At 30.1% G+C, this 19550-nt stretch overlaps 5 protein-coding genes across 12 annotated transcripts in view; 2 read left to right on the top strand and 3 right to left on the bottom strand.

The window, feature by feature from the left end:
• Positions 1-8951, bottom strand: part of Sema5c (Semaphorin 5c) — a 77546-nt gene extending 68595 nt beyond the window's left edge. Inside the window, exons 1-7 of one of the 3 annotated variants that reach the window (XM_035084712.1) lie at positions 8495-8951; positions 8290-8419; positions 7710-8172; positions 7374-7558; positions 6962-7095; positions 6301-6424; positions 6009-6186 (exon numbers count right to left, since the gene is read on the bottom strand). The gene's annotated coding sequence lies outside the window, so the exon portion shown is untranslated. Of the gene's footprint in view, positions 1-6008; positions 6187-6300; positions 6425-6961; positions 7096-7373; positions 8173-8289; positions 8420-8494 lie in introns of all 3 variants that reach the window. The other 2 variants (XM_035084713.1, XM_035084714.1) reach the window with 2 other exon arrangements.
• Positions 589-1616, top strand: LOC118067782 (uncharacterized). Of its 2 annotated transcripts, none has more exons than XM_035084722.1 (3): positions 589-749; positions 841-1058; positions 1263-1616. In XM_035084722.1, the coding sequence occupies exons 1-3, from the start codon at positions 715-717 to the stop codon at positions 1301-1303; spliced, it is 294 nt and encodes a 97-aa protein (XP_034940613.1). In that variant the 5' UTR covers positions 589-714; the 3' UTR covers positions 1304-1616. The 2 variants fall into 2 exon arrangements, with proteins under 2 accessions (XP_034940613.1, XP_034940612.1); XM_035084721.1 differs by having other exon boundaries at positions 1297-1616.
• LOC118067851 (proclotting enzyme-like) lies at positions 6948-12953 on the top strand. Its single transcript, XM_035084832.1, has 5 exons — positions 6948-7071; positions 7299-7566; positions 11195-11439; positions 11983-12143; positions 12694-12953. Exons 1-5 carry the CDS (start codon positions 6948-6950, stop codon positions 12853-12855), a joined length of 960 nt encoding a protein of 319 aa, XP_034940723.1. The 3' UTR covers positions 12856-12953.
• On the bottom strand, positions 9161-10763 carry LOC118067780 (protein IQ-DOMAIN 14-like). 2 transcript variants are annotated; one of them, XM_035084719.1, is made up of 3 exons: positions 10290-10763; positions 9531-10244; positions 9161-9441 (listed from the first exon to the last, which is right to left on the bottom strand). In XM_035084719.1, the coding sequence occupies exons 1-3, from the start codon at positions 10573-10575 to the stop codon at positions 9278-9280; spliced, it is 1164 nt and encodes a 387-aa protein (XP_034940610.1). In that variant the 5' UTR covers positions 10576-10763; the 3' UTR covers positions 9161-9277. The 2 variants fall into 2 exon arrangements, with proteins under 2 accessions (XP_034940610.1, XP_034940609.1); XM_035084718.1 differs by having other exon boundaries at positions 9531-10763.
• LOC118067775 (atrial natriuretic peptide receptor 1-like) overlaps positions 12883-19550 on the bottom strand; it is a 53756-nt gene continuing 47088 nt past the window's right edge. For 3 of the 4 annotated variants that reach the window (XM_035084710.1, XM_035084709.1, XM_035084708.1), the window contains 4 exons: positions 17401-17575; positions 16772-16870; positions 15948-16039; positions 12883-14917 (listed from right to left, as the gene is read on the bottom strand). In XM_035084710.1, the coding sequence (XP_034940601.1) occupies positions 14561-14917; positions 15948-16039; positions 16772-16870; positions 17401-17575 (723 nt within the window). In that variant the 3' untranslated portion in view covers positions 12883-14560. Of the gene's footprint in view, positions 14918-15947; positions 16040-16771; positions 16871-17400; positions 17576-19550 lie in introns of those variants that run through there. The other variant, XR_004690426.1, reaches the window with a different exon arrangement.

Below are 19550 nucleotides of genomic sequence, written 5' to 3' on the forward strand. Positions count from 1 at the left end.
CGCTAATTCAATAGTATTTAGAGTCTAGTTTGGACAATTGTATCAATAAAATCGTTAATATTAATTAGGTATGATAACTTGAAGTTACTTAAAGACAGAAGTGTTGATACATATGATTTTCATATATTAAGAATTAAGTCAAAAGATAACAGCTAACTGAAAAATATTTTATAATCAATTCTTCTAACGAAATTGACTTGGCTAGATTTTTCTTTGATTTAAATGTATTACTGGAAAAAATTATTATTAAAAAAAATTTTCCATTTTGTATTATATTGTTCATTTACAGATACAGACTCGATGTTTCTTTTCTCAGTAATTAAATAATTTAATAATTATCTCAATTACTGCGCAGTAGACTAGAAACAAAAATAGACATGAACTCTAAATAGCTAGCGGAAATTGTAGTCTATCATTTTACTATTTTTTATATAAAAATTTTGTGGAATGATTCATTCTTAGTGTACCCATGTTGAAGTGAAATTGAATTTTTTTTTGTAAAGTGTGAAAGATAACAGAGAAAAAACACTTTTGGGTAACAGATGGGGGTATTATGAGAAGTGTAACGCAGTTCAGTGATAAAATAAAAGCTGTTGCTGTGGATTTTCAAGAACATTCGTGATCAGTCACGCAAAATAATCATTACAATACATTAAACTGTGTACTTATACTAATATTCACAAGTGTTGTGAAAGCATTTACTCATCATTTACCATGAAGTTGAGCATGTTAATCTTCGTTTTAATAACGTAAGTTAATGCAATAAATGTTTTTAATATTATTAAGAATAAATTGAAATTTTTTTTCAATTAATTATAATTGAATGAAAATAAATTCTAGAATCATCTATAGTTGCCAATGTGCTCCTACTCCAGATTGGGTGGCCGATTTTCAACGAGATATGCAAAAAATGACTCAAGACATGCGTCAAAACCAACAACAAATGGATAGAACATTCAAAGCTATTGGACAACAATTACAGAATTCACAAAAAAATCTAGAAAAACAACTGAAGCAAATAAGCAAAGTTGCTTATAATGGAACAAATGGAATCCAAGGTTAGCATTATATTCATTAAATTCCACCTTAAGCTGTGATAAAAATATCGAATTTGAAGTGAAAGCATTATTGGCTAGAATTTGATTTATATTTATAATTGAACTACCAACCAAGAATGATTGTTGTTCTAAGTAGAATCGATGCATTCACTTCAGAACTTCCAGCATATATTGGTAATCGATTGACTTTATTTCGCATTTCAGAATTTGGATTAATTTTCTTTGAAACTATTTCCAGATCTTAACGGAATAACTTATATCGTAAGTGGTTCTTCGACAAGTTCTACTTCCCAATATGTTAATGGACACCGTGTTGATAAAACTATAATCCAGAATGTAATTAACAATGTGAGATACGTAACTATAATTGAGTATGATTCAACAACAAACAAAACTACAATTACAAAATATGAATGTAGTCTTTCTCCTAATTTAAATTGTGAATTGAAAAGTAATGAAGTAAGTGATGGTCCCCCAGGAAGATTTAATTAGAATTGGTATAATGATTTTATGTATAATATTTTTGATTAATAAATGTTTTTCCTTTTATGCAATTAATTCTCTTGGTTTTATTCTATCCATAACAATCCAATGCCTCATTTACATATTCTACAATTTAAATATAATTGGCTGAATTATCAGAGCGAATTATTTTTCCAAATAATTTATTCCAACCAAAAATGTTATTCTTGAGTTAATAATCCAAGCATGTTGATTGAATTCAAGTGAGTTCCTTCTTATTTCCCATACTCCAATAAACTTTTCATAAAGTTTTCTTTTTTCTACTCATTGAATGTTCTAAAACTTTTAAACAACTTCAATACTTTTCGTGATATTGAATCACAAATAAAAATAAAAGCCATTTAAATTCTAATTTTGGAACCAAGTCAATAAAATAAGTGACAGTAATTAAGAGTTTAATCTCAAAATTACTACCAAGTGTTAGCATTGATAGAAAGTACATACAGCAAGATGTGTTTAATTACAAAGAATAAAACAACCCGAAGTGCTAATACCGGAAGTCATCCGATACGATTTGCACGGCTGATCGAACCAATGGGAATAATTCTTGAACGTTAACTAATGAGATTAACGTTTATGAGTTTCACTTAACACAGCATGAGACGTCGTGAGTTGTATTAATTGAGAACAAAACGTGTATTAGTCATCTATATGAATAAGAATCAAAACAAATATAATTAGTCCAGTTACTCATATTCATAAAATAATGCAAATTGATTCATTTATTATTGAGATCAATGCTATCAATTTCATGATGAAAAACAATTCATTATTCATTTATTTTTGAATTATTGATCGAAAATATTGGAATGAAAAATTGGTGAAATAATACATTATTTACAGCTCTTGTTGAGAAATATTAACAAGCTCTTTTCCTCTAATGAAAGCTTTTTTTTTTTTATTGAATTACCTTCAAGATCTTTCAATGACTTGGAAGCAAATGCTACAAACTGCTTTATGAGAGACATTTTTCAGACTCTAAAAAAAAACAAATTAATTTTTCTCACAGATGAATATATAAAGTATCACAAAAGCTATAAAGATCCTGATGATTTAAGAACTTTACCTTATTGAATAGCTTTAAAATATCATATAAATAATAAATTGAATCGAAAAAGGACTTTAGCTTTGAAGTCTCTGCATCATCATCTCTGAAGAGATAAAAAAAAAAGGATTTATTGATTACATAAGTAATTTTTTGGCTGAAAAGAAATAATCAAACCAATACGAGGACACATTTTATCTGAAGGTAACTCAATAAACTGGAAATTAAAAAATATTTCTGATTTATTTACCACTTTGAGTTAAATCCTACCAGCAATATAACAAGATAGAATGTTTGGTCACGCGGAGAAGTAAAGAAGGACGGTAGACGCGTGCTGAGCATTTGGAATTTTCTCGGCGTGTGAGGACGCAAAGAGAGAAGAAATAAAGAGAGACTTCGGGTGAATCTTAAGCGTTCACATCAGTGCTACTTGGGAAAAGGATAAAAAAAGTGTATTCAAGGGAGAAGCGAAAGGAGATGGCTGTTAGGACTCGTGGCAAGAAGTGGTTTTGCTGCTACTTTGCCGCCCGGGAAGTTATCGGACAAGAAATTGTTTGACTTAAGCTTGCTGTATTCGCTGAGTTGAGAATTGGAAAAACGTAAAGAAGAAGATACAAAAGTCTTTGATATTTATCGATGTGAACCTGGCGCAACGTGAATGGATTTCAAGAATATCATTTATTTATTTAATAGCATATATATGTCGAAACAATCAATATAATATTTTAAATGGCGAATTTGTTTTTGTAAAATTAATTGGAGTCAATGGTATAATTTAACGATATACATACAAATGTTACTAATAACGTATGTAATTGATGTTCTTAGTAATTGCAATTATTATTCATATATTCTCTTGAGTAGATAAACTGATAGTAATAAATTTATGTTTTCTAATACCATTATTATTAGCATTTCAATTAATCATTTAAGATGTATAAAAATATGAAATACACCCTTAGACACTGTGAGGTATATAATCATTAAGAGATTATTTTCATTTCCTCTTTTATATAAAGACTATCAGGAAATTATTAATTACCTTCAGGCCCTTAGCATTTTGTCACTGTCGTGTGTATGATCACGAAGATCGGGTTTTGCGTGAGCTAAAAAATTCATAGCATCCATTAAAATGGTTGCACGAAGTACGACACTAGTTTTCAAGCTGGAATTATGGTGTATGTGTAAGAGATACTGGACCCTCATGAGTTTTGAAGAGAGAAAGCACATGAGATAAAGAAGAGAAAACCAATGTAACCCGTAGCTATAAACTTTACCAGCGTGTGGTCGACACGAAATTTCGCACTTTTCCCGACCCTTCCAACGTGAACATAAAAATTCAACAAACATAAAACAACACAGCATTTTAATCATTTCTGTCACCATAAAAATATTTCTTACTCGATATAAAGTTTACTTTAAATATGCTTATCTGATCAAATTTAATAACATCCGTATTTTTATTATTTTCTTGATTTTTAACAGAAAAATTTAATATTTAATTTCCGAACTGATAGAGAATATAAATTAGAATGCGATCATCGTTCTACATGGTCTGGATAGTAAGGGCGTTATATTCTGTATCTTTCCATAAACTACATCTCGACACACTTATCGGTTATCGTCTAACAGCGAATGTCTTTTATGACTTACAATGAGGCCATGGCAAGCACACATTTTGCGTGACACCCTCAATGCGTGCCAAGATTTTCAATCTGCTCATATACATAAATGAACACAATCTATCACACAATTCTCAACTGATTTGATTGAGGTAATCAAGCTAAGAAACTTATACAATTTAGTTAAAATCATTTTCCTACGATTACTCTTTCAAGAATTAATTATTAACATATCAAATTCCGTGGATCTAATTAAATAAAAATATTACTTGATATACATTTGTTGATAATGAATAGATTGGTTGATAATTGAGTTCTGATTTGTTTGTTACCCTTAATTTATTTTTATTTTGTTAGATATCCATCGGCTGTATTTGATCTAAATAATTTTTATCAGCATAATAAAATATTACAGAGATCGAATTCTCATTTCAAAGCGTAGGAGGATCTTCTAGATGGTATAGAGACATAACGGTTAATGATAATTATTAAGACAAGGTCTATAGGAGGAGTTCTTGCTACTGTTGGTGAAAAATATTAGTCGTAAATCTGAAAGTGATTATACTCACTGAAATACTATCGAGAAACCAGTATATACAATAAAAATCAAAAAAGGAGCACAGAATTTATAAATAGTATAAAATAGAACAGGCGTCTATTAATTATTAAATAAACAAGTTTTTAAAATTAAAAAGAATTATCTATCACCATAATCATCAATTCTTTGTAAAAGATTCTGAATGATAATAAGAAGCTCCATAAATAATCGAATATTTTCTATAAACAGTAATTATGGAATATTTTACAGTTAAAAATCTTCATTTTCTTAGACGTATCCAATTATATTTATTTTTTAGATATTATAAAAATATATATATATGTTTATGTTTAAGAAAAAAAAAATAAGATGATGAATGCAAACTTTTTTGTTAGTTCATTTTAATTCTAGAGAAAGAGAAATTAAATTTATTGTTATAGAAAGTTTTTACTTAGATATTGATAAAGTGTATAGTTAATATATTCATGTTATCAATTAAAATTTATATTTATTTTTAAAAGTATTTGCTTTTTATTTTTATGAATAAAAATTATGTAAGAGTTTTAGTCTTTTAATCTGCTTGATAACATTGTTATATCGATTTCAGGATTAAAACTTTGGTTTCGTCGATTTTATTTGCAGTGAAATAATCCCTTGTTCTAATTTTAATTTACGCGTAACACAACTTTTGCTATGTGTATGATAATAAAAAAAGAAACATATTTCAAAAATGGAATTTTTCCATTAAAGTGTATAGAAATAGAGACAATATGTTTGGGAAAAAAGTCTGGTAAAAAATTGTCATGAATAGAGAAGAAGTTGCGGTTATTTTCATGCTGACTATTTTCATGGACTGATTTTCTTATTGTTAAAAAGTAATAGATGGCATAATACGTGAGTAGAAAATAGCTACAGCCTAACTGTCGAGTTGAAATAATAAATGCGATTGATTTCTAGCTGACTGTGGGTCACAGCAGTGGAGTCAGTTAATAGACTTCGTGACTGTTCTCTCATGTAAATTCTTGTTTTCTTTTTATTCGTCGCATGAGCTTTGAAATTGTCCGATTAGTTTACACGCTATACCTTAGAGTTTCATGTTGGCGATGTACAAAATAAATGGAATATTGTTCGTGAGTAAAAAAATCACGAAACATATTGGGAGTAGAAGATGAGAATGTAATATATGTAATGACAGTAAAACACGTACGTCAAGACCCCGTTACCTTCTTCTCGTGAAAATTCCAGTCTGCGACGTGTTAAGCATGTGGGTGTTTTCTCAAAGGTGTGAACTGGACCCCGAGGTCTTCTCATTTCATTCTTCTTTCTCGGTCTTTCGTTGACATTTACAGAATTCATGCCACTGTTTGGCACATCCACTTAGTGAAGAAAGACTTTAATTTTCTAGATAAAAAAAAAGGACAAATATAAAAAAGTGAAGGAGAAAACGTGCAGGGTCAAGAAATTGTCGAGTTAGCTTTGAAATAGTGAAATACTTGAAATAAAAAGGATTCTCACTCCATTACAAACTCCAACACTGACGTTTGAAAAATTTTCGCGTGAAAGTAGATTCATTTTCTACCTCGTTGGGTATACCCAGGATCCTATGGTAGAAAATTAACGAAAAAAACTCGTTTGACAACTGTAAAGAAAAGAATAAAAAATATTATTAAATTGTCGATGTAATATTGAGAAAAATAATTTGTAAAATGATTCAGCTAAAATGCATCAAGTTCAAAAACTGACATTGATGATGCTTGATGTCAAAACAAAGATCAATGCACTGTAGGTTAAAAGATGGTACTTGCATGATACTCCAAGTCAAGATGACTTGCTAGAAGGAGAGGATTAAAGATAAAATGATAGGTCCAGTTACTTGAAATCGTAGGTGTGAAAGTGGACGTCAGACATTTTCAGTTTCCTACTGAAGAAACTTGTAAACTAGCGGGGACGAAAGCAATAGATTACACCCATGTATAAGCTTACTATATAAGCACCTATCCTCTCGTATTTTGGCTTCATTCGTCTGTTTCAAAGTGTAAAGGACAGAGAAATTTATTTAAACGTGAAACAATAACAAGTGAACTGGAGAATAACAACCCTACACTACACCACTGCTAATCAATTGTGAGTTTGAAACAGCGTTGAATGAAAGGAAAAAAAACATGAGAAAACATACACGAGAGAGAGTTGCGGTGATGATGTTGTTTCATCTGTTGACAGTATCATTGTTTGAATCTGGACAAGCTAGTTCTGAACATGTTGACCCTGTTACCATTGATATGACTCGTGAGTGGCTTCATTTAGTTGAAACTTTCCATAAAAAAGTGGAAAAAAATTTTTTACACCAAAAAACAGAACAAAAATTTTACGTTTTTAATTCTTTGTTAAATAACATTAATCAATCAATGAATAATTTATTGATAGTTTAATACTTTCATCAAAAGGCTGATAAATTTTTTCAAACTTCATTGAAATAATAAAATAATTAATTAGGTTTGAAATTTATAATTCAGGTGATAACGGGATAATTGAAGAAAAAGTAAAGTTAAATAAAGATAATCTATCGAGCAATTTAACTGATAACTTACTGAGAAAGCCAAGAGGTCCTAGAGGTTGCGGAATGGCTTCTAAAAGTCGAACAAGAGTAGTAGGTGGACAACCAGCTGACCCCAAAGAGTGGCCTTGGATGGTTGCACTCATTAGAAGAGGATCTCGACAATATTGCGGTGGTGTTTTGATCACTGATAGACATGTTCTTACTGCAGCTCATTGTCTTTATAGGTGAGAGAAAATATTTTATTTTTCAAAAAATAATAGTAATTAACTAAAATACTAGGTAAACAAATAAACACATGATTAGAAGATTATATGAAAGTTGTTAGCAGTCTGTAATACACTGGAAAGTCTCTTTCGATGACTTTTACCTTATTATTTGGCGAATTCACATAAACACGATTGTAGCAAATCCCACAATGGAAATGACAATGACGTAAATAAGTGGCCCGCGGTTTACACGAGCGTTCATGAGAAGAACGTTTTGAAAAAGTTTTCATGCCGCGTGCCACCATCGAATATTCTATTCATTCCCAGCTTGGAGCTCATCTTTGAAGTCAGCATCTAATGTACGACACAAATACACAATACTCGTACGTGGATATTTTTCTGGTTCTAGCACAAGTCACTGTGCTATCAAGACAGTAGACTTTCTCCCATCTTTCTACCCTTTTGTTATGGAAATATCACTTGGATGTAACTAATGCGTCTTTGATCTAACAAAGTGCTTCTAAGTGAAACAGGTTCTATTGTTATTCAATCTTCACAATTTTCAAAGTTTCTATTAATTAATTTCAATCACATTTTCGTAAAAGTCACAACTATTTAACGGATCTATAAACAAATAAAAAATTACCAAGATCTTTTGGAATTAAAAAACTTTAAAGTAATTATATATTTATATTGTTATTTATTATTCTATTTGATGAGAATTAGAAAGAAAATAATTACAATGATAGTAGAAAATTTCATAAAGGTCTTTCTAACATCCAGATCACCTTATTTGAATCGTGTTTCTGAGTCATAGCAACAAGACGGTAGCCCAGACTAGCTAGAATGTTGATGACTTTGATCGATGGTTCTGGAATTAAAAATAAAATTAATCACTTGATGTGATAAATAGATGATCATTATAAAAATATCAAATTTTAATTACGTGTTGTAATTTCTCCATTGCGTGGAGGCTCAATTTGAGTATAATATTCACGAATGGTTGCTAATTCATAGTCATTCAATCCAAATGGCGCAAAATAATGTTCTTCACCAACGACTTGGAGGTAACGAAATCTAGGTGTGGAGCCAGCCATGATTAAATATGTATATTTTTTATTTTACCTTTCAAAATAAGTATTTCTTTTTCTTGATAATTTTTATGATGTGATTAATAATTCGTTTGAATTTATCAAAAAGATTGCACGTTTCACAAAATGGCTACAATGAACGCCATATATATTCTAGAATGATAATGTCGATCAATTTAAGGCTGGTTTCGATTATTGATTGATTTGATACAAATTTTATTCCAAAATATTGTCAGCCATGAGTCATAAACCTTTTGAATTCCTTTCAATTACAGATATTTTCAAAATAGAAATCGTTATACTGCTTGATAATCCGAATGTGTCGAAGTTTGCTGTTTTTATGTATGTTTACATAGTTCACGCATTCGCTAATTCGGAAGATTTCGGAATCGTTCGGGTATTTACGAGAATTTTCGGTTATATCGTAATACGTAATATTTTCTATCTCAAAAATATAAATTCATTTTTTATATAAAAAAATTTTATAACGAGTGATAAGAATAATAAAGACACATTTGGAATACTTATGAAATCGAAATATATTTATTGACACATTTTTTACGGTATCAAAATTAAAAATGACATGGAATTATTATTTACTGCATGACAACAATTGTTTCAATTTTAATTTTCGAACTCTAAACTGAAAACAATATTTCAGTGGGTTTTAAAGGAGGCTTAAAAAGATCGTCGATAACTTTTTCCAGCACCCAGATGACATCATTTGAATCTTTCTTACGACATGAACTAACAACATGGTAGCCCAAGTGACCTAAAGAGCTGATACCTATAATTGTTGGTCCTGAAATTTTAAATAATGTTCTCGTCACTTTATTGAGTTTTGTATAAATAATAATAATAACTATAAAAAGTATTCAGAAGTCAAAATACCTCTTATTAATATCTCATTGGCAGGAGGATATCCATCATACGTACGTAATGGACCCAGTCTTTGCAATTCATCTGGAGTTAATCCATAAGGTATGAAGTCATCCTCATTACCAACCAACATTACCTGATGATACCTTTGATTAGCTCTAGGAGCGTCTTCATATTGAGAAAAATCTTCAGAAAAAAAATCTGGAAAACTATGTGCTTCATAAATAGTTTTTCGAATAATAGGTAATCCAGAAGCAGTCTCCCGAACTATAGGTTGTTCAGGAGAGGATTCTTGTTGAGTAGATTCTTCGGAAGTAGTTTCTTCAGGAGCAGATTCCTTGAGAATAGATTCTTTAGAAGTGGATGTTTTAGGAGCAGATTCTTTGAGAATACATCTTTCACAAAGAGATGCTTTAGGAATACATCCTTTAGAAATAGATTCTCCAAAAGCAGATTCTTTAGGAATAGATCCTTCAGCAGTAGATGCTTTAGGAATACATCCTTTAGAAGTAGATTCTCCAAGAGCAAATTCTTTGGGAATAGATCCTTCAGCAGTAACTGCTTTAGGAATACATCCTTTAGAAGTAGATTCTCCAAGAGCAGATTCTTTGGGAATAGATCCTTCAGCAGTAGATGGTTTGGGAATAGATTCTTCAGCAGTAAATCCTTTAGGAGAAGCTCCTCTTGGAGAGGTTTCTCTAGGAGAGGCTCCTCTTGGAGAGGTTCCTCTTGGAGAGGTTTCTCTAGGAGAGGCTCCTCTTGGAGAGGTTCCTCTAGGAGAGACTCCTCTTGGAGAGGTTCCTCTAGGAGAGACTCCCCTTGGAGAGGTTCCTCTAGGAGAGGCTCCCCTTGGAGAGGTTCCTCTAGGAGAAGCTCCTCTAGAAGAAGAATCTCTACCAGAAAATCCTTTAGGAGGATCCAAAAGAAGAGTATCTAGAGGAAGAGAATCTATCAGAGAACACTGATCAAAAGTAAACTCTTCGGGAGTACGAATTGCAAGAGTAGATTCTTCAGTAACAACGTCAAGAGAAACTTCTTCAGGAGGAGTAAAAGACATAATAGAAAATGCACTATCGACTTTAATCTTCTTGAGTTGATTATTTTTCTTGTGAAATTTTATAAACTACGTACTCGATTTGAATTCAACAAATATACTTTATGTTTTAATCAGTATTGTTGATGACTTTCGTTACTAATATGGTGCTACTAAAATCGCACTACGAGTAATAATGAATCTAAATTTTATTTCAAAGTGTTGTCAGCAATGAGTCATCAATCTTCTGACTTCCTGTTGTTTACGACTATCAAACTATAGTTATTTCACGTTTATATAATTTGAAACTTGATCAACTAATTTCACTAATAAATAAATATGTAAAAATTAATTGTTCATCTTGAATTCTATACATTGATCATAATCATTAAAACAACATTCAAAATATGACATTTACTTACCAATTAAGTAAACTGGTGATAAAAAATTTTATAAAACAAATATTACAGTTCCAAAACACATACATTATGTGTCATTTAATGTCTCTAGTTCACCTGTCAGCTTATGAAGACATGATAAAATAGAAACAGTGAAAGAATATGTGTTAAAATGAATATTTAAATAATTTAAAACATAAAAAAGATGATAAACAAAAACTTATTAGATGAAATTTTTTTTCTAGGATCTCTGAAAGGGATATCATTGTAAGATTAGGCGAGTATGATTTTTCCCAAAAGACTGAACATCGTGCTTTGGATTTCAAAGTCGTTAATATGAGGATTCATGAAAAATTCAATCCATCGAGTTATGACAACGATATTGCCATTCTAAAAATTCATCGACCAACGGTTTTCAACAACTACATTTGGCCGATTTGTCTACCGCCAGAGGACAAGTTATTTGAACATAAAAATGCAATAGTCACTGGTACGTATCATAAATAAATGATGATACTATCGTTGAATAGAAATATTTATATCTTTTTTATCGGTCTTTACTGAAATACGATTTGGTTTTCATGATTATTGATGGAACTCTGTCCATTCATGCGTACCCACCGTACTAAATAAATCAGGTCGTTTAACATTCGCTGAGTTTTCCGACTGTATTAACGCAGGAAAAGCATTATCATTTAGCACAGAAAGACGAGAATAATTTGTGCTTACATTCCAGTTAACGAAGTGAATAACTGGCATTCGACGCTTTCACAGCACGTATTTCATTGCAAAAGCCCGGTAGGCAATAAGAGACCTCAATATTTCGATCCCATTTTAACTCTAATTACACACCTATTACACATCCTTTTTCAGTACACCAGAATCAGTATGACAATCTAGACAAATTAATGTCCTGGACATGTATTGATGATACCAATCGAACATTGGTTGTAAATCCCATTTGCCAGTAAAATAAAAAATAAAAAAGATATATTTACTTTGGTTAATGTGTGTATGTGTTATCAATGATCAGGATGGGGTAGTCAGTATTACGCTGGTCCGTCGAGTTCAATCTTGATGGAAGTATCCATACCAGTGTGGTCTCACAACAGGTGCGTCCAAAGTTTGGGTCGGGATCTTCCGGACACCGTTTTGTGTGCAGGAGCTTATGAAGGTGGTCAGGATTCTTGTCAGGTAAGTCTGATTAAGGAAAAAAATCAAATGGATTTACTAATTATGTGATAGGAAGTCATAAAAATTGTGTAAGGAATATTGGAACATACTGATATAAAAGTAATTTAAATGATTTAAACTTTTGTAAAACTTTTTTTCCATTATTCATGAATCATGAAGTTTGTAAATGCAGTTATGTAGAACATTTTGTAAGGTTTTCAGATAAAAAAAAATTACTGTTATATCAATACCAGTTTATTTACTTAAAATATAAAGAATATTTGAACAGAAAATATGAATTTAAAGAATAATAAAAGTTAAGAGAAATGTAAAAAATGGTGATACTACTATTTAAATTCTTATTATTCTCAAAGGAATAAATTAAATAAATGAAATAATGTGATGTTATAATAACTTGATAAATTTTAGTGAAACAAGAAATAAAACATGGCATTATCTAATTGAATATTCAAATTTGATGACTTTTTTATTGAGATTGATTAAACGAATTTCATAAATATACCTTGATATTTTCATGAACAATTTTTTCACTGATTTGAATTGGTTTTAGGGCGATTCTGGCGGACCTCTAGTTTACCAATTAGGGAATGGTCGGTGGGTAAATATCGGCATAGTTTCTTGGGGAATGCGTTGTGGTGAACCTGGACAACCTGGTATTTATACACGAGTCAATGCCTTTCTTGACTGGATATTCGCCAATGCAGTATTCTAAAAACTCAAATGAATGTGATACTTTAGATAAGAAAAATATTCAAAAACAATTAAACTTTATTTCAGCAATATTGATCATTATTACATCGTTAAAAGAGTTTGTCTTGAGATAAATATATAATTGCACTCTTGCCACATTTAAAGTATCGGTCCATTTTTTGATAACTCGAGCGTCTATTTGCACTATTTCTTGTCACTCAGCTGGATTTGTGCCTTTATATTTTTCATTATTATATATCATGTTAGCACATCAAAACATTTAAGTGACAATTCACCCTGTCAGACACACGCTCAGCATACATTCAATAGAATATAACATTCAACCGCACAAAAAAGAGGCCCAGCCTCAATATATAACAGTCTATTATAACATAAACGTCAATCATTTCTCAATGTATTAATAATTAATGTCTGTTGTCTTTCTATTTTTCCTGTATACATAGACATTGTTGTGTATATATACATTAATATTATTATTATTATAATAATAACCTAATATATTATTGAAATTATTTAAATTTCCATGTATACATTTAAAACTAATAAAATTTCTTGCTATCTTATTATTTAAAATCGTATTATTAAAGATAGATCGATAGATCAATAGATCCTATGGAGTTACAATATTTAATCTCAATGTAAATAATATTTTGTGATCGCAAGTTCATCACATGCTGTACGATCAGATGGTAATTATTTAAAATTAATAATCAAAGGGTGAATTCGATTGAAACAAATGAGACAGGAAGAATTTCTTTGAAGCAATCGATAGAGTAGACAAAGGTGAGTAGATATATATAATACTGTCTTGTATGCGTCTATCTTAGTATATTCGATGGCTCACTGTGCGCTCAAAGGAGAATACTCTCCTATCGCTTGTACACGATCGATTAATCTCGAACAGTCACTCCCGTGCGATTTCCTATACGATTTGTCAAGATTTTTAGCACCTTCTCGACTTTTCTTTCAACTTGAACAATTTATCTTGTCTTTTTATCTTCTATACACTTCATCCTCCCTCTTTCAATCTTTTGTGATTGATTTATAGCAATAATTATTGGTAAAATTGGTCCCGGTATTCCTTTTGTACCGAGATCATTTTCTCTTTTCTAATCTTATCACGTAAATAATAAACGACTAAAAGAAATTTCTATTAAGAATATCAACATTAATATCGATCTACTAAACGATTTCTTAACTATTATAGAAACCCTATAATTTATCATGGGAATGGTTCAGCACCTTTAAGACAAAACTTATATTTTTCTTTATTAACTAAAGTTTTTTTTTCATAAACTATCAACATTCCAATATATATATATACTATATTGATCCATTTTTATTTCTCGTCTGTGAGTATTCGTTGAGTCTATATATTTTAAAAAATTTATAAATAAAATTTAAATTGATCGATAACTTTTTCTCTGCATCCTAAATACATCTTTATCTCATCTCATTATAACATAAATTAATTTAAATATGTAAACATGAGACCATAGGTCACCTCTTTCATTTTTCATCTTAATCTTTTACTAACTTTCAATAACTCACCTCAACTCAAGTAATCATCCATCAAACCCTTTTTCTCTCAATCGTTCATGCGTTCGTTTATCTCTTTCACTCGTTGAATTAATGTGTTCACAGTAGCAGAAGTGCCTGCACCTCATTGTGACAGTTGCCGACAATTTGATTACGAGCAGTCTTATTTAAGCCCTAGGAATCGATCCTGCTGACAACAGAAGAGGAGTATTTGCTCCACTTTCCGCATGATTTGGTACGTTATCACTAGAAAGACTTGAATGAACTGCAGTTCCGGAGTGCGTGGTTGCTGTATTGTTGGAATTTCTTTGATGAGAAGGAGATAACATTAGTGAATGATTCCTGGGTGCTCCATTTCCCGTCATATTCAATGAGTTACGAGTACAATTATTTTGGCCTTGGATTTGCTGTTGTTGCTGCTGCTGTGGGTTTTGATCATTTGTGGTGCTCGAGGTATTCTCCTGGACATTGTTATTGATGGGCTTCTCTCCAATCAACCAGTAGGTCGTCATCTTGCCTTTTCCCTAGAGAAGTTTGTTACAAATTAGAACGAGAAAGTAGTTATAAAGGTAATAATAATAATAATGAAAGAGATATTCCACATTTCCGCCTTGTCGGATTGAGTGCCCGCACCACAGAATACTTGACGACTGAGTAGAAGATCAATCCGACAAGGTGAAGTAGAGCAGAAGGGTGAGGAAGTTAGTTTCGACATGTCAAGATCACTCGTTAATAAGAAGCTTCTTATAAAGTTCTCTAAATCGACAAAGAGTATATAAAAGTTAAGTACCACGTTAAGAATATTAAGCCATCTCCAAGATTATCACAATATAGGCCTGAAAAAAGCCTGATAAAATTCAAAAAAAAGATATTGAATTTATTAAAATTAGAACATTTTTTTTCTAATTCAAATCAATAGCAGTTTTTGCTGTGTTACTGATGTTATTGACAGAGTTGTTAAATTTTAATATGCTAATAAATTTATAGTTTCATTAAAATATGTATATAAATAATTTCAAGTACCCATTAATTTTTTAATGAAACTCAAATGATTGAATTTCTTAACAAGTTTAAATTCTAATTTATTTTGTTGAATGTAGTTTTCCTTGCATTAGTAAAAGCTCAAATTTGATTACAATGTAAATAGTAATTAGAGAGTCTAATTATAAAAATATCAACAGAGAAGTGAGTAAAAGCATTGAATAAACAACTTTAAAATAGAGTAATATTAATTTAATTTCTCTAAAATAGAAAATATCGGAGTTTCATTGTAGTTCAATCGAACAAAAAGATCTTTGAACTTAAAAAAAATATAATCCAAGAGAGATAGCTAGACGAAATAAATACGGATGATAAAATTTAATTATAATTTTCTCATTTCCTTAAACATTCAACAGAGTTTTTAATTTAATAAAAAATTCAAATACTTTTCTATTGGAAATTATTTACCAATATATTTAACAGGTATTATAGTATGAAAAAGGTAAGAGTGTGTTTTTGCTCTTCTTTCTTCCATGATCTTTTTAAAATATCAATTTTCTATAAAAGTATCACCTTTAACGTGACTTCCCCTCGGCAGCAGAGTTCAAAAGTTCCAAAAGTATCCAGTATTTCTTTAGTCTTAGGGCTGACGTGGATTTTCAAAGCTGTAAACACAGGAGACAAAGCAGAGTTAATTGGGTCATAAAAGATTAAAGCTCAGTAATATCGATGATATTAGTGTGAACACTTGTTCTCCTAAATAAGCTTTGATGCTGATAGTTTATCATATTCATCAAAACTTTCCTCTTATAGGATGTAACACTTGTACATCATATGCAAAAGATCCTTTCAGATGTATTCATTAGTTAACGCGACCTTTAATACCTAGTAGCTTTATAAAAACGTCGACTCCAATTAACTGTACTAAAATATAAGAGAAATCTGCTGAAAACCTTTTTTTTTAAATTTTCTCTAGATAAACAGACAAGTTTCCTCTACAAATTGATACAAAGAGAATTTGTGTATTTTTGTGTTCATAATAAATAAGGTAAAGATAAGAAGAAATTTGCATAAAAATTAACAGTAGACATCCTGAAAGTCTAATTGAATAAATTATGATTGAATAAAAAAAAATAAAAAATAACCGAAAGTAGGAATATAGTAACAGTTAAGTTTCTGTTGATAAAAATAAATCTTCAATTTAAATTTTAAAATGAATATTCACTGTTTTGTTTGTTTTTATGATTTCTCAATTCAGTGAATCGATATTTATTAAAAGAAAAATTACATTTCAATTTCTTTTTTCTCTTTCTTTCAATAAAATTCACTCAGCGTTAAATTATTGGATTATATTTATATTTCCCGTTGACGGTTTTTGTTTTCATGAGATAAATTACCTTCTCCATTGCTCTCCATCCTTGATGCAGTGTTAACTGTATCTCCAAAGAGACAGTACCTAGGCATTTTAAGTCCAACAACTCCAGCTACGCATGGCCCTGGAAAGATATGTAAATATTTAGATACTGAATTGAATTACCTAGAGATGTTTAGAAAAATTAAATTAGTCCAACAAGAGAAAAAAAATGGTCATATTTTTACATAAAATTAAAATTTTTAAATAAATTCATCACTTTTCTTTCTTTTTTTTTTCATACCCTTTCGTCTATATTAACTTAACACATACTACCAACACAAGCCAATCGGAAAAGTAATTAACTTTTAAATTAAAGCTCACTGAAGTGGTGTCAACCTCTTCGTTTTTTTCCACCTGATACTTTAGCACTTTTACTTTGATAGAACAAGATATTTTTCTTATATCCAACAGAATGAAAAAAAAACACAAAAAGTGATCTTTCTCTTAGAAAACACCAATTAAAAATACCTTTTTGAAGTTAATCAAGAGTAAAAGAATAGAGAAAAAAAGGAATAAAATTTTTCTTTCTCGCTTAGGAAAATCGATTCGCATTGAATTTAATTGAAGCTGAATTCATTAAGTGACATGTATTGATTTATGATAAAAGCTCACCACTATGCATTCCAATGCGAAGCTTTAGCTGTTCATTAGGCCTGTGACGAATACTAAATGTCATGACAGTGTCACGAAGTGCAAGACTCATTCTTGCTATTTCTCTTGCGTGATTCATGCCATTTCTAACTGGCAATCCAGATACGACCATATAAGCATCTCCAATTGTTTCCACCTGGATAATAACGAACAAAAAAAATAATCATTTTATCTGTTATTATTCCATGACTTTTGAATTAATTAAAATAATTAATAAAAAATGTATGAGTGTAGGTCAAGGTTGACTAGCACATTCTAATAAGATTATTGCATTAAGTACTTGATAATATGCATGCGAAATTAAATCTGTGGTCTTACTTTACATTCTAATACAATATTTAATTAATTATTTTTATGATTATTTTAGTAAAATAAAATTATTTATATCATGAAATTAGGACAAGAGAATTGAGTTTAATTAGGTAATTTTAGTCATTGCAAATACACGTGGCTCTTAAAAATGATTTACGTTATTGTATGTTATTTACAGCTTATGTAATTTCATGTTATTTTCATGAAAGCTTTGAATTTCAGTTAATGATTGGAGCTTGTAATGAGATGAAATAAAGCGTGAAATTTATTATTACAGAAATACTAATGTTAACTATACTTCTTTTGGATAGATTAAAATTATTTGATAAATAATTATGGTGGCTTATTCAATCCAATTACTTTATCACATCAACTAAAAATTAATGTAATGAGTTTAACATTCAAACTTGAATTTAATATTTAAGAATATTATTAAATTTTTCATTCTGTTTAAACTCAGTTCAATTTTAAATCTAAAATCATTTGAATCAAATATTCCAAAGTTTATATACAATATCAAAATATATTAAATATTTTCTGTGTTTTTTTTTTCTCAAACCTCCCTTTTACTTGCTCATATTATTCTCTTTACAAGTCTTGTCTGTTGTCATTTCAATTTATTTCTTTCTTTATATCCATTTGAATGAATATCACAGGACTCTTCATTAGAATTTACATCTCCTACACATTTTTTTCTTGGCCTTTTTTTTTCTTTCTCCTTCGCTCCCACGTAAGCTTTGATTTATCTCCAAAATATCCTTGCATCCAAGTACAAAAATGTTTCGTATAGAAACTCTGTGACACATGAGCTTTCTTTGGTCCATTGAGTTGCATCAAGAGGAGATAAAATAGAATGTTAAGCTCGATCATATCTGATAAATAATTTTGACAAGAATTTCATGTTGGTTTTTTAAGACAGAACATCACATAATGACGTAACAAGAATAATCTCGTCTTTCATCTTTTCTCACTTTTCTACCTATTTTCATTTCATGATAAAAACGCCTATTCATTCAGTATGAATGAGTAGCAGAAATTGTGTGGATTAATGTTTAGGTTCTCGTTGATAAAATAAAAATATATAAATCCAGTGAATTTTAATAAATAAATGAACTCATGATATAAAATGATGAAATATTTTTTATCTGAATGTGACACATTTGCGAATGAATAAAATCATATTTTGAATATTAATTATGAAAGAAGAGGTATACCCTGTCAAGTGTTTTTATGTGATTTCAGGAAAAAATTTTGTTCCTATAGAAAAATGAACCTATTGAGTTGATGAAGTTGATGACATAAAGTTTTGAAAATTAAATTCACCACTACATTCGTCACCTCAATGCAACTAACACATATGAGTAAGATAAAATTTCCACGATAACCGATAAAAATAGCAGAAGAAAAAAAAAATGAGAAAGCAGAGGGTAACGAGCCAGTTGACCTAATTCATCGAGCTCTCGTTTTCAAACTTGCTTGAGTATTTTTCTGTCTTCATTAGTTCCATCTTTTCATTGCATTTTGTTCACTTTAACGAATGAACCCACTGCCATTCAAGACAATTGATATAGATGCAATAGACGAGAAAACTACCTCTATTGTTGGATCATGAACATCAAAATTCAATGAAAAGATATTGAATATGAAGTTGGTTGAGTAAACAAAATTGCCAACACTTATTTTTAATTCACTGCATAGCTCCACATAATAATAAAATAGTTGTAAATGGAAAACTATGTACATATATGGAGAATTTTACGACATTAACTGACTTCCTATAAAGTAATGCAATAACTGTA

This window comes from Chelonus insularis, unplaced genomic scaffold, assembly GCF_013357705.1.
Source record: "Chelonus insularis isolate UGA/USDA-ARS -01 unplaced genomic scaffold, ASM1335770v1 contig_397_pilon, whole genome shotgun sequence".
Classification (NCBI taxonomy): Eukaryota; Metazoa; Arthropoda; class Insecta; order Hymenoptera; family Braconidae; genus Chelonus; species Chelonus insularis.